We start from the raw sequence: 23,963 nt of genomic DNA on the forward strand, positions 1-23,963 counted from the left end.
GGTATTCAATCATTTGTCTTGGCATGTAGCTCACATGTCAAAATACCATATTTCCACAGAAACTACAAACACCAAATCCACACCTGAGTCATATTTCGCCAGCTGGTAATATTAGTCAAGAGATTTACAGCAGCCATATTTTCAAGACACGCTAATGCAATCAAGATGTTGTCAACTTCTCCCAGGTAGCAAAAAAAGACATATTCATGTCATATATATGTATACATATAAAAAAACAAAACTCAGTCTTTCCCAAATGCAAAAGATGCCAGTTTGGCATTGGTTGATACAGACAATGGCTGCTTCTTGCTGTCGCTGTCATTCTGTTTGATTCTGCCGACTTTACGCTTCTCAGCTGTTTCCTCCATTTCCGATCTCTTCCTCTTCTTCTCGGCTGGTCTGTTCTCGCTCTTGTCTTCAGGTGTGGACTGCTCCAGGGTGGTCTTAGTCTTGTTTTCAAGTCCCTGTATCAAACAAAAAGAAAACAGGAAATGTCTATTCAAACCACCATTGTCAAAACATTAAAAGTCCAGTTTACCTTTGGAACAGTGATTTAAAAATTTTTCAAGATATGACATTTAATGCATATGTGTATGTCTGTTGTACCACAAAACATCCTATCATACAAATTTTTTGCAATAAAGCGTAAAATGTAAGGAGATATCTGTATTTTTTTCAATAAACCGTAACTGTAGACGGTTTAGTCTGGAAGCATTTTTATCACAACTATTGTTCACATTTTGTATATTTAACAATACTTAACATCGATTTTACCAATTCAAGTTTTTACAGTGGTTGTTTCTCTCCCTAACTCACATTTTAGAACTATTTTAAAGCACAAATGTTGGGTTTTTGTTTCATCTGCAAATGGTAAATTATGCCTTTAAGATGGAATTAGTTTCAGACAAGTGTATATTTGTGGTTGACTCTTACAGGAAAAAAGAACATTGGCAAAGTTTAACTTATTTTCACATAGAAACTTGCAGAACCTCCTATCATCTTGACCACCTTAACCAGATTGTTTCGGGCAAAATTTAATAGAGTCTAGCAAGTTTGTTATAATCAGGAATCACCCATATGTGACCAGTCAATACTTGGACTTTATACAGTCAGAGACATCTAATCCAAGGAAACTGCAAAGTAAGGTAATTTTATTTGGCCAAATATAAAAATGTCATATTTCTTAAAACATCAATGGTTTGATATGTTGACCACCTCCCATCAAGAATTCAATGTCTAAGAATGGTCTGAAATGTGAAACATGTATTGTTTTATGAACTGTGTCGCATCAGTGGCGGATGAAGTAGGTAACTTGGCTGCACATTAATAAAAACTCAATTTCTCAAACCTTTGTCTTTTTTATGTCTCTAGGGCAGGCTTCTTGTTTGTTTGTGTGTTTGTTTGTTTCAATTAAGGTGGAGAAATCATAGTCCAGTGCCAAACTTAGAATATGGAAAATTTAGCAATATAAATATCACGAAATGTTCAGCAACTTTAGCAGATTTTTATTGTCACGAGTCACATGAAATGACAGCAAGACTAAAGAACTGAAAAGTCTTTGTAAAAATTTGATGCCATTGGTCATAAGTCTGCTCTTCATTGATCTAAATTTGAAGATGTATTAAGACATATAATCATCACTACACTTCTACACATAAAGGCTGTTCCTTCATGTAGATGACAATCTGTGCAAACAAGTGTCTGGTGAGGAGACTAATCAAGAGTATTGTGCGGTGGTAGAGTCAAATCATAAACAGGCAGTGGAGGATTTATCTTGGAAATCACATTACTCTCAGGAATTGTCTCTGAACTGTCTGAAATCCTAGATTTGACAGGAAGGAGATTTTTTCTTTGTCTTCTTATAAAACAATCCACAGGATGTGTTTGCAGTGGGCCACATCGATGGGGATTCTTACGACTGACAATTGTAAACTTTCTGCAAGGTCAAGCCAAGGCAAAGGAAAGCCTGAAGTATTGCAGAAATCCGGCATAAGAACAAATACTACTTTCTGGTTTTTTTATCCATGTACAAAAAAAAAAGAAAAAATAATAATGTGTAAGAATGTGCACTTGTGCACACATGTAGGTATTGAGTGTGTCATGCTTACACGGGCAAGCAAATATAGCACTCAGTGATCAATAAACTCTGATTGCTCAAGCATCATATGTCTTTAGATCATACATACATGAATTGATGTCATTAAAATGCATACGTCATTTTGTCATGCATACATGCACTAAATGTCATTACGTGTCATCTTAATGCAATATCAGGGTGAGATAAATTTCTGGGATTACAAGTCTGTCATAGAATACAGACTTACAAACATCATCTTCAATACATAAAACAAAGATTTTTCAGACAAAAGAAATGCTAAAATTATTTTCTACAGAATACTGCCACGTCAAAGATTCACTAAGACGTCGAAGAGTTGGGCAAAGCAGGATGCTCTTCTGGGATGCACAACTTTTGCCACAATTGTTAAACGCAGCCTCCCTTGCAGGAAGCCTCGTAAAGAATAAGTAAAGATTCTTTGGAGCAGACATCTTACCTCTTTCTCTTCAGCAGAGAGTGTTTTCCACTTCTGCATTGCCAATTTGATGATTTCACTGGGGCCAAGGTCTGGGTTCTCCTCAGTCAGCGATGCACGATTCTGCGTCAGCCAGGTGTTGAATGTTACAGCACCCCTGGGAAAAAACAGAAGAGAAAAAAAAGAGAGATTTAGTAATATTCCCATTGCAAATGGCTTTATCTTCAACTTAATCTATCAAATCTTTTTTCTTTCCCTCTTTCTTTTCTTGCCTTTGATGCCAGTCTATATCTTCTCAGTGACACTGTAAATTCTTAATTGAAATATTTCTTGGTCCAATTGATAAACCAAAAATGTCATGAATGACAAATGACAGCTCAGTTTCTAACTGCATTTGTTACCTGTATCTATGTCTTGAAGACATTAAATAACTGTTTTATTCTAACGAAGAGAATGGGTATTTGGGGATTTATTTAATCCTTCTGCATTACATGTTTGCCTGGCGATAACTTTCAATAAGTGCACATTAAGCATTGGGGTGCTAAATTATCTGACAACACAGATAGCTGCGTGTTGTATTTTAAAAATAAACATACTGTTAGATTAATATCTCATCTTGGACCCACAAGTAATCTATTACAGAATTATCCGTCCCATTCTTTCAAAGAATTGATCAACCTGTTACTTGGTACTTTCATCACCAGCATTTACTTACTGTTTGGCACTTTTCCTTTCGCTTTGTCCATCTGGTTCTTGTTTGGCCTTTGGTTTGGCCGCAAACAGAGTCGCTTGTGTCTTTGTTTTCTTCTGTTTGTTGGCTCCTGGTCCCTTTCGCTTTTGACCACCTTCATTATCTGGGTATAATACGAAACAGAAAGAAACAAACTGCCTTGTAATCTGACAACCTGTGGCTTGGCTATCAAAACCCAAGGGGAAATATACTACTGTTCCGTAAATAAGGCCTTTTGGTGTCTTTCTTTCATATTCCTTTCTGAAATGTCCATCAGATAAAGTTGCTGTCTGAAAAATGGGGGGGGGGGGGACAAATTCTCCCTTCAGGATTATCACAAGATGCCAAGATTCCTTTCACTTTTTAAACATTTGGCCAATTCAATTGTGTTAATACATTTGTAATCAATATTTCGGTGCTCCTTTCCACGTTTGAATTGAATATTTCATGGTCGATCTAAACATGGTAAGATGTTGGGGGTGGTCTCACCATTTTTTTCATGGAAGACTTTCCTGTCTGGCGATACTTTCTTGATCTCATCAAACACACTGGTCCCTCTCGCAGCGGTGCCAGATTTCTCCCCTTCCTTCTTAAAGGGATTCTTCCTTCCCTGGCTTGATGGTAGCAGTGAAGGTATCTTAGCTGCAGTCAGAGAAACACATGCATCATAGTAGACTTGGAGTACAAAACATGCTTTTGTCTCAATCATTCATTTACCAATGCAACGGATACAATTTCTCTAACACAAGGGATGAAATTATTGCTGTGGAAACAACAGCAAAGCACGTTTGTCTATCAAGATTTAGAAGGGAGAAAATTTAGGGATTATATTAGAATCTACAAACAGTGTTTTATTGATATTTAATTGCTAATGAAAGGGCAGAGCTTGATGTCCATTTTTTTAAAAGTATGTCAATAAATTCGTAACTTTTTGCGCCGGAAATGCATAAATGCATGCACTGAGTTAATGTTTTTTTTTTTCGTTTTTTTTTTAATTTTTTCAGGCCACCACATTTTTCTCTCGGGCCACCAAAATTTTGAAATTGATGATTTTGGTGGCCCCATCAGGCCACCAAAAAAAAAAGTTAATGTGGAGCCCTGGTTATGTATGACCTCCTCATAACAAGATTCCACTGTATTACTCAGTTTACCTGGTTTGGGTTTTGGCAGTTTAAGAACCTTCTCAGTTGGTTCCTCTCTCGTCTCCATTTCTTCTTCTTCATTTTCTTCCTCCTCAGCATCATCATTCTCATCGTCCTCGTCTTCGTCCACATCGCCGTTAGTGGTCAGGTGCCGACTATGCTGCCGGTGATTTGGATTTTCTGCAGGTGCACGCCTCGTGCTGCCGTGTCTGATCGCAGACCTGCACATTAATCATCGAGGCACAACCAGTGAGACGCAATACTGGAATTAATGCTGAATATCAACAAATCTATAATTAGCTTAACACCAATCCTGAAAAGGAAGTCACTTTAATTATGTGGTACTTTTCTTTTTTTTCTCAATAACCATACATACAAGATATTTTTGTTAACAGATTTTCATATATTCATGAAACTGATTCACTTAGTACTTATCGATGACAAATATCTTTATTATATCAATTTGGCCAAACACAACAGAGTAATTTCAATCAACATTTAGCTTGTTTTCCTAACCAGATTCCTCTGACAAATTCCCCACAATGCATCGGCTTACATTAGAAGTTTTATAATTTGATTACAAGCTTTACGATGCTAAGTATTTGGGCTCGTATTTATTCTAAAGATAAACCAATATTTATTTTTTTTTTAATATCAACCTTGTGTGAGTAAAGCCAACATCCACTTCCTCCTCCTCCTCCTCATCATCCTCTTCGTCCTCCTCCGATGCCAGTAACCTGCTTGCCATGTCGCTGAGCCTCTGGGCCAGTATCATACGTCGGGAGCGGCTGGCATACTTAATGGCCAGGCTCAGGGAGTGGTGGGACGTCATGAACTGGCAGACGTCATACGCCCGGAACTCTCTGTCTGAGCGGCACGCCAGCTAAAATGGAAGAGAAATGGAGAGAAAGCAAAACGTGAATGCAGATTTCTATTCATATTTCATCCTCAATATGCTTTTCAACAGAACGTTGAATACTATTACAAAGCTTGTGAAAACCACTTACCAGATCACTACGGTCAATGACTATTTAATACCCTGAATTTGACACAGTTCTCAGAGTCTTAGCTATTTATTGAAACCTTTCATAGATTTTATTTGTGTGTGTGTGTGTGTTTTATTTTGTAATTTCATTAGCTATTGCATTAACAAAAAACAAAAAACAAACAAAAAAAAACAAACAAAATATGTCACTTCTACCATTTGGGGGTAAGCATGGCAAAAATCAATGGAGACAGGTGAAATTCTGCTGATTTTTGTGAAGCTCATTCATACTTAGAACACATACAAATGAGATGTTGAACATAAAGTTATATATTGCACTACTCTACATCCAGCAAGCATATATTCAAAGAAAGTTGAGAGATGGACAACATATATGACTTAAAGACAAAACTCTTGAACTCACAGCAAAGAGCTTCATGGCGTTGTCCTGCTGTTCCCTGTCCATTCTGGCACGAGCCATCTCGTCCACATCGTCGCTGCGCTTGAAATGTTGGCTCAGGAGCTGAGCTCTCCAGTATGCCTCCTAATCATCATCGAAAAATCATCATAGAAATCAATGGAAACACCCCTTTATCATTTATGTCGAATTGTGCATTCCCTGCAAGAGCATCAAAGTAGGGAGGGAGGCAATACAACCTTTCAACCAAATACCTTGCTAACAAACTTACAAAATTTATTTTGTTAAAGATTACTGCATAATCACCTCATTTTTTATGCACCCTTGCAAATCAACTAGAGTTTGAACACTGTCCGTCTCCATACAGTGTAAATGCTGCAACTGTGATCAGAAGTGAAATACCTTTATTTTTCTTTTTAGATTCTGTTTGATCTGTTATTCTTTAATCCAATTCACATCATTTGCCAATAAACTCACCCTTGGGATAAGCTTCATTAAGTAATTTAGGAGAGACTGAAGACTTTGTTTTCGTGACCTATTTCCTGACTTCAGACCTTTCCTTTGATGGGTAGGGGCAGAAGAGGTTGGATTTCCAGAATTCCATCCTTTTACATTCTCATCAAAATAAATAAAAACCTTGCCATTGCTGTTGAAATAATGCAAACATATAATGAATTATGACATACATGTACATAGAAGAGGAGAGCTGTTTCATGTTCAGGCTGTATTGAATAATTTTATCACAGTTAATAAACAAAAAGTAAATTGACATATTGAAGTAAATATGCAGCTGTAGGTAAAATATAATCAGCCCTATATGAAGTGCATTCCTAGAATCATAAAATAAAAGGGGGAGGTTTTCTGAAGAGAGGGTAACTGGATTGGATGCAAGGTCAGTTTGTTTAGCCTGATTGAAGAAGGACTGAAGTACCTCCATCTGACCCTTCTCAGTGGTCATCTCACACATGGGCAGCTTGAGGGGCAGGACGGTCACAGCCGGTCTGGGCAGGGTAGGGGGGAAGGTGGCCCCCTTACAGGAGATACACCGCAGCTGCTGCAAGTTCTCATGGATACCAACAACCCAGTAGTGATCAGAGCGCCCCTTGCACTATGAACAGGTGGAAGAATGACCATGACAGGTTAAAGGTCAATGAGTGGCTTAAATCTTTGAACTTCACACTTTCTGTGCCCTAGAAAGACCCAAATATGTACAACATTTATTTGAAATTGCATATAATGAGTAACACTCTTTAAAATGTTTTTAAATACAAACACTAAGTTCTGCAATCAAAAATCTGGCATGCTTCACCTCAATCACAGCAATCCATGTTTTATTTTTATTCATTTCTCTTTTCTTTTTCTTTTTTTTTTTTTTTTGGGGGGGGGGAAGAGGGATTTGGAAAGCCCACTCTAGGAGGTGTGACTACAAAGCTACTCATGATAACCAGGTATGCTATGGAACAAGGAGAATGCAGAAGCATGATACAGTGAGAGTTAATCGAGTAGATTCAAGGTGAATGATGCCTCTGGCACCCTTCGGGCGGAGGCATTAAAATGAAACTACTCCTTAGCCAAAGACTAATAGGAGACCTTCCTCTTAACTTTCTGACTGCTAATAAAGAGAGTTGAATAAATCATTTGACAGTGCTGCACATTTAATGAGGGCGGTATTTTTCCCATCTATCATTTGTCATCCTCTGTAAATGTGGAATATTTTGTGGTACTAGTATAGAAATTCTATGTGAATTTCTCGCTTGACTGGACTGACGCAAAAATAACACATGTGGATCCACATATATCATACAATTTTTGTACAAAAGTACTCTCATCCACAAAATTATAAACAAGCAAATTTCCCTACAATTGGTCCTGCACAAATTAACTACATAAAAATTCCACTGTTATGGTAAATAGTATTAGGAGTAATACTCCTCATTCTGAGGTTGTCAAAGGAAATGGAAAACAACACAAACAAAAATGCTCACATGTTTCTTGGTATTGGCTACTTGTGTCCAGCACTTGAGTGCATGGTTGAATAGACGGACCATGCCATCAGAATCCACACAGGCTGCAGTGCCCTCTGCACTAAACCTGAGAAATCAGATTTAAAAAAAGGTAATACTAAACATCATGTGTGTATCTCTGTGTTATACTGATTCTAAAGTCATTTTGATATCAATTTACTGATAAGGAAGACTTCAAATTTGAATAATCAGCACAGAAAGCTTGGTTGTCTAATGAGAGTTTCATAGACTGATTGGTCATGAATAGTATGTTGGAAGATATCTACCGAGGACGCATTTTGTAAGATACATCAACGAAAGCAGGGAATCTGGTATTATACATTTTTACAAGTTTTGTAGAAGCATTGATTTATACAGACTACAATAGATTGTTTTCAACAGGGTCATTGACTTCCATTTTCTTATGAAGTTTTTGGCATTTCAAGTTCACGCAAATCAATTTGTGATAAAACATAAATTTGTTATCTGTGTTGTTTAAAGTAAAATCGAATGATGAGGCTATTTGAGATTCATATTCCACCAGACATGTCTGGACAAAAAGAAAAGTCTATCACCATGATTTATGTATGGGTAATATTACACGTAATATCGTCAGTTCCTTGTCAATGATTCAGCGACACAAATTAACTTAACTTTTGATTCTTTGAGGTTTTGTGAACAATTGTTACTATTTTCTTTAAATGTGATAAAACCGAGAGTTAAGACTCATGCTAGTGTCAATGAACAGCATACACAACATACAACCTTACGTCTGTGGCGTACAACTAGGATCGATTTGAGTCATAAGTTTTGATGGTGGAGACTCTGGTGAGACTGAAACTCACCCAAACCAGGAAATGGCCGTCTTGGGGTTCAAGGGGAGCTGTCCTTCATACGCCATGGAGGACTGCTTCTGGTGAACGGTCATGAGCTTCATCCTGATGCACTGATCACCCGGCAAACCTGTTTGGGCGAGGGAAGGACAACCTACTTGAGTCTGGGTCTCGTATGACCACATGAGCGCAATGAGTGACATTTCTAGAAGGGTTCATCATGTGTAACAACATGTGAAGTGAACCAAACATTTTCACTAACAATGGGGCAAAATACGAGGATGAATCTATGCAGGCAGGAGGAGCCTGACAAAAGAAGACTAATAAAGACATTAAAAACAACAATAACAACAACAAAAGCCATCATGAAAGATCATGCAAAATTAGCCTACATTACTCCAAAATGTGTAAGACTCAGACATGAACAACAACAAAAGTCATCATGTAAGATGATGCAGAATTAGCCTACATTACTCCAAAATAAGTATTATTTGCCTCCAGGCTAACGGCAAAGAATTTCACTTTAGATATAACTGTTGCATGCAGACCCAAGTACAATGGATATACTGTTTCTTTACGCTTTATACCACGTAATACATATTAATTTCCCCGAGTGTGTACAATCATTGCCTGCTACACACATTTTAATGATTCATTCAAAAGTGGACACGCATTGCTTCAACCAAAAGAAAAGTTCTACATTGTCCTTAGACTCTGCACTTCATATCTTGTCAAATTCTGTACGATACCTAAGCCGGCGTGAAAAGCTAGCATAAGCTGCTTTCCGTGTGCAGCCACGCAGACGACTGGTCCAGGCAGCGAGAAAACCTGTAGCTGGATTCCACTCGTAGTGTAAAGTCGAACCAAACGCTTGTCAGTTGCCACGGCAACCCATCCTTCTCCAACAGCAAGTGCCTTTGAGGGGAAAAAAATAAGAGAAACAAACTGAAGGAACAGGATAAGGAGTGGTTGGCATACCTAACTGCAACCACATAAAAAATTTTCAACAAAGTTGCTGGACTGTAGTGCTCCAGTTTTACTGAGTCAAAAACAGCCTTCGGAATGTTTTCTTGGTGTGATTTTACCAAGCCATAGAAATCCCAAAGGGACAAAGAATGTAGGATGATGAAGAAGAACTATGGACAGCTGTAACCAAGTAGCACATATAGGACATCTGGGCCCTGTTTTATGAAGAGTTAAAATTGATTATAAAGTTGATTTCTATCATAAGTCTATGGCAGCCTGTGGGTTAAGGAAATTTAAAATCAATTATATCTTTTGATAAAATAGGGCCCTGAACTCTAAATCCTAACTACACTATCATCTAGTTCATTTTCATCATTATGACATTTTCAGGATGCTTGCTGTGTGCAGAATTATGTCAAGAAAATTGCTTGCATAGTGTGACATTGTATATTTCAGAAAATAATATTTCCAGAAAATAATATTTCCATGTTTAAGTAGCCTCATTAGTTCAGAGAACATTGTGGTTACCTTTATCATAATCTATGTGAATTTCTGATCTCATGTGAAGAAGTAGAATAAAATCAAACCTTACACCATAAATTGTTTATAAACAGGAGAAAGTGTAGGTTTAAAGTAAAAAGAAAAAGAAGCTTTTATAAATAAGACATTTCACTTTCCACAGTTGAATCATGAATTTCACTAAAATAGAGAACATGTGTAACAACAAATCAATACTGATAGTCCTTAAAGGGGATGGCTAGTAACTGATCAGTGGGAATCAGTGGGAATGCTGGAGGATGATGGTCTCATATTCAAGTAATGTGCAGTTTAATGTTTCCAGGTTAGCGTGCCTGGTCAGTGATGGGGCATTAATCTGCACATTACTGGAATATGAGACCGTTCCAAAGCAAATAATTTTCACACAACAGTAGATATATAATGTACTCTTAAATGAATCCCACAACTCAGTTGACTCAAGGATTCCCACTGATTCCCACTGATTCCCACTGATCGGTTACTAGCCATCCCCTTTAAGCATAAAACTTGATTCTATGTTGAGTGTTTTGACAAGCTGGACTTAAAGTATACACATTTAATATCACTCGTCTGATAGAGATTTCTTGAAAAAGAACTGTGGTTTACCAATATAACTTTTCTCAAGACTTACCTTGATATTCTCTCCTTCTGGCATGGTGGTCGACCACTCTTTGTGATTATCCCAGGATGAGAAATGATAGCACATCAGGAGACTATTTCAGAAAATAATGAAAATAAATGATGACAAAAACTGGTTCACTTTTCTGGCTTGAAAGATATCAGCTCTCTGTCATATTCTATAGTTGTGCAGTTGTAAAACATACCAGATGTGTGACATTACATAAATTTTGGCAATTGACAACAGGAAGAATTGTTATGATGTAACATAGACCCTTCATCGATATGTACTTATATTCATTGCTGAAAGAAATGAAATGGTAAAACCTTGGATTAAGACAGCGAACATCTCAGCAAATACCAAACAAAAAAAAAATTGGCTTTCTTTCTGCCACCCACATGATGATAGTGTTTGGGTTGTTATTGATAATTCTCACTTGACATATTCCATACCCGTCTTTAGTGTCAGCAAAAACACTCCACATTTTACAAGTGCAACATACTGCTTGCCGTCACAGACATACAGGAAAGACATGTTTTGTGTATTCTCAAATGATTGGTGGAATAGTGGCACAACAATAAGGATCAAACCAGCTATATATCGTTTGTTTATTCTTATGCTGCACTTTATTGGCTCAGCCACTACATAATTATCATCACATACTTTAAAAGCGGAAATTTTTGGCCGGGTAAGATGAATTGTGTGTGCTCTTATTTCTAGGAAATCAAAATAGACAACAGCAGGTATTACAAATAACAACCAAAAGATTGTAAAATTTCTACTTTTACAGTATTATGATTCAGTTGATTTTTCGTACAGATATAAGTTCAACCAATCAATCAAGAGATGAACATATCGTCGGGTGCCTGTGCATTGGCCGTTAATGCAATACAAATTATATTGCGTTAACGGTCAATGCACAGGCACACGACGATATATAGGAATCACCTGAGATTATCCTGATAGCTTTCAGCTGCCAGTAGAACTGCCTCTATCCCAAGCTCTGCCATGGTGTAGTTGGACTGGTTGTCAAAGTGGAGCGAGTGGTGGATGGCAGTGTCATGGAACTCCACATCAATGGAACTCTCCTCGTCGTTGTCATAGCAACGCACTATGCCGATGGCATTCCATTTCTGCAGGAGGAGGTAAAATGAATTTACAGCTGTTTGCTTAGAGGAATTATGAGTTTGTGTGACTCCGTATTTGGCAGCCTATCATTCCATCTATGAAGTTATAATTCTAGAATAAATGAGATTATCATTGTAAATTCTTTTTTACCTACATATTGCCCTTGATTTTGCACAAGCATGGATTTCGCTATCACACTTTTGCATTCCTATGTCAAATTTGATGGAAGTGTCCACAGGGAAAATGTGGAGATCATTGAACATAACACATGATGTGCTGTGCAACAGTTGTAATCCTCAAAAGTTTCATAGAAGATTTTGGAGCACATATATTAACAGATTACTGTGGAGGAACTTTTTTGTTTAAACAGTTCAATGAGCAAAGAATGTAAACCAGTTAATTATTCCAGAACCCTTCCTCTTATCTGATCCTGAGCATTCTACCAGTCATGTGGGAAAAAGAAAATACAGACTTACATCAAATATTCTCCTTTTATTTGGAAGGTGATGAAAAGAAAATGGTAAAGTATTTCCATTCCGACAAACACACTTCTACCCATTTAAACTGATGCTGGATTCTCACCATAAAACGACTAGAGAGGTGCACTGGCGTGGAGGCAGGGATAAATGGTTTCTGCATCGGAGTTACAGGAGCTGCAGGAGGTGCACTAATTTTGGGCGGGGCGATGTCTGTGATGTCCGAGGCGTTGTCTGTTTCCCCTGTGTTTGATGCCCCATCTGTAAAATTGGATAAGAGTCACGTTCACCATAACTTGAAACTTGAAGGAAATATATGAATATATCTGCCCTCTAAATGACAGAACACTACTACAAAACCAGAAATGTTCGCCTGCATTTTAATTTCACAAATTTTGCGAGAGCCAAGATTTGTGAAATTACAATTCATGTGAAAGTTCTTGTCTACATTATATGCGTTGAATGCCAGTGGCAATTCACAAAAATTTCATGCCTGGAAAAGGCCATCAGCAACAATTCACGAAAAATTCATGCCTCAAAAATATCTTGCTTTGCAGTATATCATAGAATGGCTACACTTCCTGTACACTCAATTGATTGGGGTAGTTAATACAAAAAAAAGACAAAAGTAGAAAAAAATTGTGGATTTACTACAGCTTGCGGGGATTTCAAAAGCAGTATAACATTTCTATATTTTTATACCATTAAAGCTTCTTCGCAATCTCATGGATGTTACACAGGGGGAGCTCGACAGGGACGGATGGAGGGGTAAAATGGATAAGATTATTAGAACTAAATGATTCCTACTTTATAATGCAAACAATCATCTTCACTAACCGACTCCATCTGTCTGTCCTAGTAGCATGGACACCCTCTGCTTTGCTCTCCTAATGTCTGCATGGATGGGATCGTCGTCGTCGTCGTCGTCGTCGTTGGCTCCCAGCAGGTTCTCCTTCTCAGCCTCATCCTCATCTTCTTCCATCCTGGCGGCAGCTTCAAGCAGGTCCTCGTCTGCGGCATCGTCAAAAAGGTCAGCCACCATGTCATCCGTGACCTCCTACAAAGAGATATTGAGAGAGATTAATGGGTCAATAGTGGTATTCACCTAATTTGTGGTCATAGACTCAGAAAAAGTCCAATTTTCACAAGCTTCCCCCACCCCTCCTGATTCAACATTTTTTTTTGCATCCACACACTTCATTTGTTTGCAGAAAATAGTGAAATGAATAGCAAAAAACAAAGTCTTAAAAATGGCACTTTATCAAGAGATAAAACATGTACATATTTTTAGCTTTGCCACATATTTTCTCTGATCTCTAATCTTCCAGGAAACACAGTAGAATTAATTCATTTATGTACACTTAATACCATGACCTTAAATCATATATTTTTGTTGAATTCCATCAGATGTGTATGCTAAAAAGAGCCTTAATCCCTGAAACTGTGCAGCAATTCTAATGGGAAAGGTATGCCCCCAGACAAACATTTTAGTTCTTAATTCTGTTATTGGACTAATTGCATATATCTGATAGTGCCTCATCCTAAACAAACTTTTCGTCCAAACAAGCAAATATATTTGTACCTCCATCCTTAACCTAATTGCAATTCCTTGATTCTGCAATACCCAAATTTGCTGCATGAGAAAAGCGTTTACCACTTGTACTGATTGACACACCCACAAATGGGCCAGGAAAGGACTGCCTCATACCTGAGTCACTGGAGCTGATTGGCTGGCAGGTACCACGCCCTCAAACACGCCCACCTGGCCCATGATGTCGGTGAAGACAATCTCCTGGTTTCCTTTAGGATTCCAGGCCAAGCCACAGATGGCTAAGCCTTTCTTGTGTTTGGTCCTGGGTAGATGGAGAATTTGCTGTAAATTTTACAACATATTTCTTTTTTGGAACAACATTGAACAAGTTTAATTTGTAAGAGTGAAGTACGGACAGATCTTTCGATAGACTCATCTCTCCTCATGGATCTAATTCAACATCTCAAATTTGAATCACAGTCCCCATTTTATTCCCACAGGAAATTTGAAAATGTTTTGATTCAAATAAGCAAGTCAAATGTGACAGAGACAGTGTTTGTAAGGATCCCCTCAAAATCAATCTATTTGAAGCAGATTCTTTGCAGAAGACTTTAAGCAGACAGAAAGCTGTTGTCATCACAGATTAGGAATTGATGTTCAAGCCCTCTTTAAATCATTTCACTTTGGAAAAATTGGTGAATGAGAAAGAAAATATCCCAAATATATAAAACATTTTAAAAATTACAGATTTAGAAAAGTTTGTGAACATAAATGAGATAATTGGAGTACTCAATTGTTATTGTATGCATACAACTTTGTAGTGTGTAACTGCCTAACCTCTCTAAGCATTTTCTGCTGCCGACATCCCAGATACAGAGAGTACCATCGGTCCCGGCTGAAGCCAGGAATTTCCCGCATGGTGACCAGGCTACGACCGATACGAAGCCCCCGGCCTCCTCAGGTTTCAGGCTAAAGGCAAGGTCCCATGAATCCCGAGTAAAAATCTGGATCTCCTTTTCCAAAGGCACTGCAAGGAACTGGATGGACAGAACAGCATGTTTCTTACACACCTGATTATTAATGATGATCAACATCTGTCTTGTGTAAATCATATTTGCTCTGAAAGAAGTGTCATTTTCTTCTTCTTCTTCTTCTTAAACTGAACTCTCTTCATAGAATACCTTTCATAAATTGCAGAGCTACTTATAAAGACAATTCAATTGAATAAAACATGTGAGATGTCATTCACTGGCATATGAGCAATGTAATAAAAACATGAAAGAAAAGAATTTCAGAATGAGCAATTGGGCTTCAATTTGACATTTCTCTTCATGACGTTATAAAATTGACCAGACTACAGTGCACTCCCGTAATAACGAACACGGTTATAACAAAATTCTGGTTATAACGAAGTAAAACTTCAGGCCGCAACATATCCACTCTATGCATTTCTATTGGTTATTTGTTCAGTTATAACGAAATTTGGATATAACGAAAGAAAATTGCTGGTCCCAAGGACTTCGTTATAAAGGGAGTCCACTATATAGAGAGGCTTCCTTTGAAGGAAGAATATACTCGTAAACAAACTCAAATCCCCTGCAAATTCAGATACAAATATGCACTTTGCCAAAATTTCTCCTATTCAGTCTAGTTTTCATGATCATCTGTATCACATTGGTTTATCAATGAGGAACATTATTTCAGCTTAACACTTGTTATCCACAACGATCCAAGTCAACACATCTTACCTGCCCTTTGACTGGTTCCCATGACAACCGACACAATGTCTTTGACAAGCTGGGAAGAAGACAGACATGTGGATAAGGATACAATTAAGATTGTGATTACCTGATGAAAGCATTTGCGTGATTACCTAATCTCTCTGCTGTAAAGATTGTAATTACCTGATCTCTCTGCTGTAAAGATTGTAATTACCTGATCTCTCTGCTGTAAACTTGTATGGAATTTATGCTCCCAAAACTCACCAAATACTATCACAACACTTAACATTATTCTCAATATTCTCACTTGAAGACAATTTCATGACACACTGTTGCACACATCTAAATTTCCTTATAATCTATATTTTCAAAAGAGCAAGTATATATAATGACAGCAAAACAGGTGTGCAGTAGCAACTCCACTTATTCACTGTGGCATTCCTTTATACTTATTCTCCTAACAAAAATTGCCCCTAAATAAAAGTAGTTAATAAATCTCTGGTAAGATTTCATTTCATGAGAATATCTATGCTAGATGCATTTGACAAATACATTCAGTCCATTCAGATATTTGGTGATGAGTGTCTTTACTTTTTTGAGTATGAAAAATGAAGTAGATTTTACATTCAATACGACAAAAGTTTCAAAATGTAATCAACTTCACATAAACCCTGCTGCAAAATTTGACAATAACCAATGCAATCCTTACCTTACATCACTGCACTTTGGAATGAGAACAGCTGACTTTTCCCAGCTCTGCATAATCAGGAAGAAAGAAAATATGATCACCCAATTGTATCTGCTTGAGCATACAGAAAGTGGCTTATCTCATTCATTGCAACTCTTCTATGATTTGTAAGCAATAACATATATATATATTATATTGCATCTGCAGTACTTGTCTTTCACATACTCAGTCTAAGCAAAGTGGATAATTATTGGTGCAGTTTATAAAACCCTGTACACATTTTTTTTTCACTTGTGTAAACACATTTTAACTTCACACTGCATCATAATTTGAACATACCTAACATTATAAAGCCTTTGTCATCTCCATCTCCTGAACGCAATATCATTTGAATCATTGCATATATATGTTTCATGCAATGTCTTCAGGGAAGAACAGTTACACAATTTCAAATTTGTGGATGACTTTTCAATTAAACTTGTCAGTGGATTTTGAAAAATATACAATGAGTGAATAGCATGAGAGTGGTGACATAAACACTGATCTTTAAAAATGATGTATTTTCAGTGACTCACCCCTTCTGCCAGGCTCCATATCTTCATGGTCCCATCACAGCTTGAGGACGCCTGTGAGAGAGCAACAGAGAGGAAACAAATATTTGTAGTACACATCGACACTATCAGGTAATACATAACATATGAATTATTCATGAAAACATTGAAGAAGACACACACTGAGGTTTCAAAATGGCCAAACTTGGTGATAAAAAATGATAAATAAAGAAGATTAAGAACCACTTGCAAGAGGACAGAAAAAATGGGGTTTCAATGATTATGATTTTCATCATCATGTCATAGTCCTTCTTCAAGTTCTTGACAATTTAAAATGTATTTAACTGAAATTCAGCTGCCACAGTTTAGCATAAATGACACACTTGATAGTAATTTCAAAAAAATACATACATATTCATACGATCCACCAACTCCTTGACATAATAATACCGTAAAGTTCCGTGTATAAGACGCACTATTTTTTCGTCGGAAAACATTGAAAATCGGGGGTGCGTCGTATACACGGGTACAGTCGAATCACGGAAAAAAATCCGTCATGCACACCCAATTTTATAAGGCCAACTTGGGGCCATGTATGCCCATCGACGTTTGGAAGGTAAGCAATCACTAAAACTTACAGATAAATGAGCGATCTTTCAATCCGGACACACACAAAAGCTGCAAATACGAGATAAACTTACATCGGCCTTGTGCAGTAACGATGTATCAATCTGGCCACAGACAACACTTTACAGCTGTAACAGCACTGCTGTATGCTACCGATGTTAGTCTACCAAGCTACCAACAGCCAACCTAGTAGCTGGAATACGTGATGTACAGGTATCATTGCTAAATTACCGATACGGTAAAACTTATCAATGTACTAGTATCAATATGGCCATAGACAAAATCTGTAAAATACGGAGTAGGATCGACACTATGTCACCGTAAATATGAACGATGTGTGAAGCATGCATGCATATCCATGTCGTTCGTTTGCTCTTCATTTCACGAGGCCAGCTGGGATAGCATAGCTACACTGTAGCTGCTACACTGTAGCTAGCTAGCTAGTGTATAGCAAGCCTTTGGCAAAGGCAGCAGCTGCAGAGAGAGGCTTTTGCAATGGACTCGCGTGCACACAGCGATCGGATCGAAGCGCGCTTGCCCATTGCGCGCTGTGTGTGCAAGTCCATTGCTCTCTGTGTGCGTGTGCTGAAATTATAGCGAGCTGCCTTTTGCAAAAGGCTAGCACTGTGCATACAAGCATGGTACAAGAGATACACATGTTACTGGTAATCCCTCCGGGCGAAATAACAGTGAGTGTAATTACCGTACGCACCGTACGTCTTGCCGTATGATCCCTCTGCTACACTTGTTGATGTTTTTCTTATTTTTCGTAATGAACCTTCCAGTCTGACATGCGTCAATGTGCTAGACACCCTCTGCTATGTATGACAGCAAAGATCGTACTGTACATTCATGAGTACGATATGCATGACACATGTACCACGATTGAAAGGCGAAACAATAGCAAGTGAGTACCGAGACAGGTCTCGCATTTTGCGTCTTCCATATTTTGCCGATGTCCGATGAATACCGTTAAAAGAAAGTATAAAAGGAAACGAAAAATAGAGCAAATACATGCTGCATTCTAGGGAAATTTTGAGCTGAAATAATATGTATGACACACGCAATATTTGCGTGGAAATTTTCGTGTTTTTTTTTTTTTTTTAAATTTTAGGTCCGAAAGTAGGGGTGCGTCTTATACACGGGTGCGTCTTATACACGGAACTTTACGGTAAATGAAAATAGAATAGTGAAAGACCCTTACCACATAGTCCAACATGGGATCAACAGCAACACTGATAACAGGAGCAGTATGTCCCTCTAAAACCTTCTGACTCGAGTCATCAATATCTGTCACCTTGATGTTAAAGTCACTGAAATAAACAGATCATTAAAAACCAACAGTATCACAAAATGTGCCATTCAAAAAAAAAAAATAGATTAAAAAAAAATCAAGTTATCCAAACATATCTTTTGTAATAGTTAACCTTCATGATTTGATTTTACTTTTTCCAGTAAAGCTGTTTTGCTAATTATCAAATTTTCTACTCATCTCAGTTTATATGCAGTTTTCTCAGATCACATGTTTCTGAGAACACTTGAGTCTTTTTTTCCTGTTTACCTTTTAAAAATTCATCATGCTAGTGTGATTATTGGCTTTGCATCTCATACTCTCATAATTTTGTAATTTTCTACTTGTCTTTGCATGCCCAAAGTATATTGTTAATAGAAATCAAATGTTTGATGTACCTGTGGTAATTTGATTATCTCTGCCAACTTTGAATACCTTTATTTAGAACTACATAAAGCAAACCCAGGCAGGAGAAACAAACAACTTTTATAAATTGCATAAGCATGCTTTGGAAAGATGCTGAAAGTTTGCAATGTCACCATCATAACTTGAAAAGAGAAAACACTTAGTTGTTGTTTTTTCCTTCCAGGAGTACTGGTCCTGAACAGAACTTCCTTATTCTATATATTACAAATTTGGTTGTGATCGAAGTGAGAGTGGGTCATTTTTAAGATTGACACAAAGCCTAAAGAGAATTCTACAAAGTAGAAGACAAATCATCAGAGCAAAAGTGACTTGTTTATTCAGAGAACAAAAATCATGAACGTTGAAAAGTTAGCACATAATCATGCTTTCTCTGCAAGCAGTAAATCACAACTAAAAGCAACAAAGTTTTGCTCTTACCTTGCACCAGCCGCTAGCTTTTTGCAATTGCTTGAAAATGAGATGTGAGTGACTGGAGCAGTGAATCGGGAGATGATACCATCGTACTGTCCCTCGGGGAATGTGTAGGCCTGGACTGTGTTTGTGTCAGAGGCAATGTAGAGTCTTCCTTTCTAGAAATTAAAACAAAAAAATATATATACATATATGTAAAACTCTTCTCATAACACATCAATGCATATACTTTGATTTAGGATTTGATAGACAAAATTAGATATTATAAACCAGCATCACACTAATTCACTATAACATATTTTAGGTCAATTGAAAGGAATTAATTGAAACAGTAATGAAATCAATTAATATTATGTACATGTGTGCATTTATGCCATCCTGTCTGCATTTCATTATTGCAGGTGGGACATTTTATTTTCTTTCATGGCTCTCAAAAACACAAAATATCCTCATCTTATTAGCTTTTCTTCTTTAGCTATCAACATGTCATGATGTCGTTTTCTTTGGATGTGTGACTAAAACACAAGTGCTACTATAGCAAACTGAAGAATATAATACCATATGCTTCATTTAGTAATTTTAACCCCATGTTCAGTGATCAAAGGTCACATATTTACTTTTCATGTAGTAACATAAAATGCCATTCTAGAAGTATCTTCCTGGTTTTCTTTTTTTCTGTTGGGACATCAGGTGGTGATATTATACACGTAATGCAAAAAATCAAAGTAATAGAATGATGGACAGTGACACAACAAAATCAGGACATCTGATTGGTCAGTTTGTACAGGATATGACAAAGTGATCTTGTAATGAATCAGCAAAATCTCTTCTGTGTGTACTATAAATGGGTTAGGTTCTACTTGTCATAACTGGTAAACCACCAACACAGTAAGCGTTTGAGGGTAAACTACTCACACTCAATGCCAGGGCAGCTGACGTCTCCCCGACATCAATGGTCTGTGGATCGTCGTCATCGAGGCCTTGCCAGACTCGGACATCACCGTCAGTGCCACAGGTGAGAATGAATTTCCCTGTTTCTTCGTAGCAAACGTCTGTGTGACCTTCACTGTGGCCCATGCGCATTGCAGGGGCAATCAGCACCATCTTGATTGTGGCTACATGTCAACAACAGAAAATAAGGTTAAGGACAAGAAGAAAAATAAAGAGGATGAAGAGGCAAAGGAACATAGACGGTCCACTTCAGGATAATTATGTAACTTTTCCTGAACAGCATAGCACTGCAAATGCTATTTGCCTATGTCGGCTAGAGATCTATAGATGTTGTAAAAGTGGATATTTTTGCAAGACTATTTACAGGGGTCGCACTTAACTTTTTTTTTTAACTAGCCAGGCGGACTACTTAGAATCAATTTTGACACTGAAGCAATATTTTGGCTAGCCAGACGGACTAGTAACTTCAGAATTTTATGATTTTTAGCTAGTCCGACGTGATTTCGGGTGGCCAATGGCCAGCGGACCATCGCCAATTTCGAACCCTGATTTATTTTTCGCACTTGGCCGGATAAGATGACTTTTGTGTGTTTTTAATTCCATGGACTGGAATCAAGGCATCAACTACTGCCAGTGAGTTAGCATAGGACTGGACTTGTTGTGGACCAACAATTGACCTGAAATAAATCCAGCTGAATGCTAACACCGTCCTTAGTGGAGTAAATTTACCTGTAATTCATAGTATCCATTGTAGACCCTATGTGTTACTTACTTAATTTAGGTCAGTTTCCTCATTGACATTGTCATTGTATTATGATTATGACTAGAATCTACAGTTACACACATATCTTCAAGACCTCAACACGCGACATGTTAGATTTTTAGAAATCTAGATAATTTCTAAAAATCTAAACTTCACATGCATCATCATAACAGGGTGTATCTAGTAGTGTCTATCCTACCCTAGCCCGACCAGACGCTGTAAGTACGTACCTACGTACGTACAGCGACTGGGCTGTGTATAGTAAGTCTATCCATGCATTGCATTGTGTCTTTTTTCTCTAACATCCTTTATAGACTTTCTACTTTCTTTCTTTCTGGGTCACGGCCTCTTCGTTTAGGACTCTACGCTACACTACTGTTTTTGCCAATGAAAAAAAAAAAATGTGTGCAAAACAGTGAGTGATTGCACGTCAGTCACATCCTCAGCAATGGTGGAATTAGACTCTAAAGTCTCATAGTCATGTAACCCCGTCGCGGGGCGCTGTAACACAGTAACGCAGTCGCTGCTGCGGTTAATAGTCATGGTACTGTGCTTGTGGTAGGCCTAAATTTACCCTTGATCAAGTTGGGCACATTGCATGAACAAGCTGATTTCTTCAGCAATGCAGCATAGAAAACATGTTGGATGTAATTTAATACTAAATTACACTTCGACGAGTAACTGTTGGTCATACTACCACCAAAACACACAGTCACAGATCACTTACCTCGTTATCTGGTTATGATGCTGAATTGGTTAGATAAAATGGCGAGAGAATCTATTCGATACGAAGGTTCGAGTGTCAGTGAGAATAGTAGACAGTGTGAGTAGTGTTCAAACATTCATCCTATCAACGTTCACAGCATGCAGCCTGCTGCCGCCGTGGTGGTACGTGTGAGTATCAGCTGCATACTACCGCAAGCTAGCTATCTGAGGAGCTGTCGTCGGTGTTGCGATCGAGCTAGCTACCGGTGACTGTTTTCACAGCGAGCACAGCTAGCTTCGCCTGTCCCATGGCCCAGAGCAATGTTGCACGAACTGATATTTCGGCCTGTGTTAAGTCGCCCTTTTATTGATACAGGCAAACGCAACGAATGTTGACGGACTCTTGGATCTCTTTAGTACTACAGTAGTAAGTGCGTACGACACATTGACTTACATGAATCTATCAAAACAGTGTGTACAGAAAATACGCAACCACATTGACCTAACCAGTTACGATTGAAAAATCTGGCTCAATCTAAAACAGATTCACTTGCGCCCAGAATATCTGCAGTATAGTTATATTAGGTACGGGCGAGTAAATGCTAGACGAAGCGCACGCCTCCCAGCTCCACGACTTAACTTCAAGGCGCGCCAAATTTCAACTTCTCGCGCGCTTGAAGTAAAATATTCTCAACGTTTGATCCTTTGTTTCCTTCAAATTCTTCATCATAAAATGTAATACCATATATATTAGAAAAAATATTTTATTTAAAATTAAAAATATATTATTGAAAAAACAACTTTGTAATATGTTTGTAAAAGGATATAAACTTACTAAAAATTGCTAAATCATACACACACAAAAGTTGTAGATAGGCAGCGCAGGTGCAGACAAGTAGTTAGTCTAAGTCACTAGACTCCTCTTTGTTTTTTGACAACATGGTACTACCGTAACCAAAATACTGTAGTCTGTACTAGTACGTCGTACTCGTAATAAAGCAACAGTATATAGTATACATGTACTAGTAACACATTCCTGTGGTATTGAACATATTTCTCTACGGTAGTGCTAACTGGTACTCTATTCAGAGTTTTTCAGCGTACAGTAATGTATATCATCCAGATCTAGATCCAGGTATTGAATGACAGTGACTATCACACGAGAAACTTGATCCGTCTCGTAGGGCCTACCGTTGAGTACTTATTATTTGAGTCTAATAATAATAATGATTATGAAAAATTGTTTTGAAACCATGTGACTGCTGTACGTGCTAATGCGCAAAACTGACTTTCAATTAAGCCAAGAACACGTATACTTTTTTTTTCTTCCAACTTGTCATAGTTCTCTCTGTTTTTTCGTTTCTTACTCTGATGCTATTCTACTACAGTTTATTTATCATCACCATCATCATCGTTTGATAGCATTATATTATCATTATTAGTTTTATTTTCATCATTAAAGAAGTAATCCCTCCACAAAAAGAGATAAACTTCAAAAGTAAGAGAAAAAAAATTCCCCACAGAATGATACAAAAATGGCCAAAATAAGTAAAATATGATATTTTGACATTTCCCAGTTTTTCGGAAAACATTTCTTGACCAGTCCTGAATGTTCAAATGAGAGAGTTGATGATGTCATACCCCTACAATTTTTCATGTATGATATTTATATGGAATTCGGGGATATTGTTATTTTTAGCTAATAGGTCCTACAATAAAAGCATGTTCAAATACCAAGATATATCAGAGTCTTGGCATCATTTTTTTTTTTGGGTAGTTTTAAGACAAGTTTTATATTTACACTGCTAAAATATTAGATTTTTATCATTTCTGTATATGATATGAATAAGAAATTGTGAGAGCATGACATCGTCAACTTGCTGATTTGAATATTCAGGACTGGTCAAGAAAAGTTTTCCGAAAAAAAAAA

At 37.5% G+C, this 23,963-nt stretch overlaps 1 protein-coding gene across 1 annotated transcript; it reads right to left on the bottom strand.

Annotated features, from left to right (window-relative positions):
• Window positions 1-242: 242 nt before the first annotated feature.
• Window positions 243-20,718, bottom strand: LOC139708166 (WD repeat and HMG-box DNA-binding protein 1-like). The gene is made up of 23 exons (XM_071620142.1): window positions 20,530-20,718; window positions 19,621-19,772; window positions 18,691-18,799; window positions 16,884-16,934; window positions 16,330-16,376; window positions 15,648-15,696; window positions 14,737-14,936; window positions 14,077-14,221; window positions 13,206-13,425; window positions 12,475-12,629; window positions 11,713-11,897; window positions 10,777-10,858; window positions 9,392-9,557; window positions 8,655-8,772; window positions 7,792-7,897; window positions 6,738-6,914; window positions 5,813-5,932; window positions 5,063-5,286; window positions 4,413-4,624; window positions 3,751-3,903; window positions 3,247-3,385; window positions 2,553-2,688; window positions 243-464 (listed from the first exon to the last, which is right to left on the bottom strand). The coding sequence occupies exons 1-23, from the start codon at window positions 20,716-20,718 to the stop codon at window positions 243-245; spliced, it is 3,357 nt and encodes a 1,118-aa protein (XP_071476243.1).
• Between the last annotated feature and the right edge of the window lie 3,245 nt (window positions 20,719-23,963).

The sequence above is a fragment of the Diadema antillarum genome, unplaced genomic scaffold (genome assembly GCF_040938485.1).
Source record: "Diadema antillarum isolate AM-2024a unplaced genomic scaffold, OU_Dant_1.0 scf00000036, whole genome shotgun sequence".
Lineage (NCBI taxonomy): Eukaryota > Metazoa > Echinodermata > Echinoidea > Diadematoida > Diadematidae > Diadema > Diadema antillarum.

What these genes read in the sequence shown, in the direction of transcription:
- LOC139708166 (XM_071620142.1), bottom strand. Translation starts at nt 20,718, where the DNA reads ATGGTGCTGATTGCCCCTGCAATGCGCATGGGCCACAGTGAAGGTCAC. An exon ending in ACTGCCAAAACCCAAACCAG is followed by an intron (nt 3,904 to 4,412) that starts GTAAACTGAGTA and finishes CTCTGACTGCAG; the next exon opens with CTAAGATACCTTCACTGCTA. An exon ending in TCTCTGCTGAAGAGAAAGAG is followed by an intron (nt 465 to 2,552) that starts GTAAGATGTCTG and finishes TGTTTGATACAG; the next exon opens with GGACTTGAAAACAAGACTAA.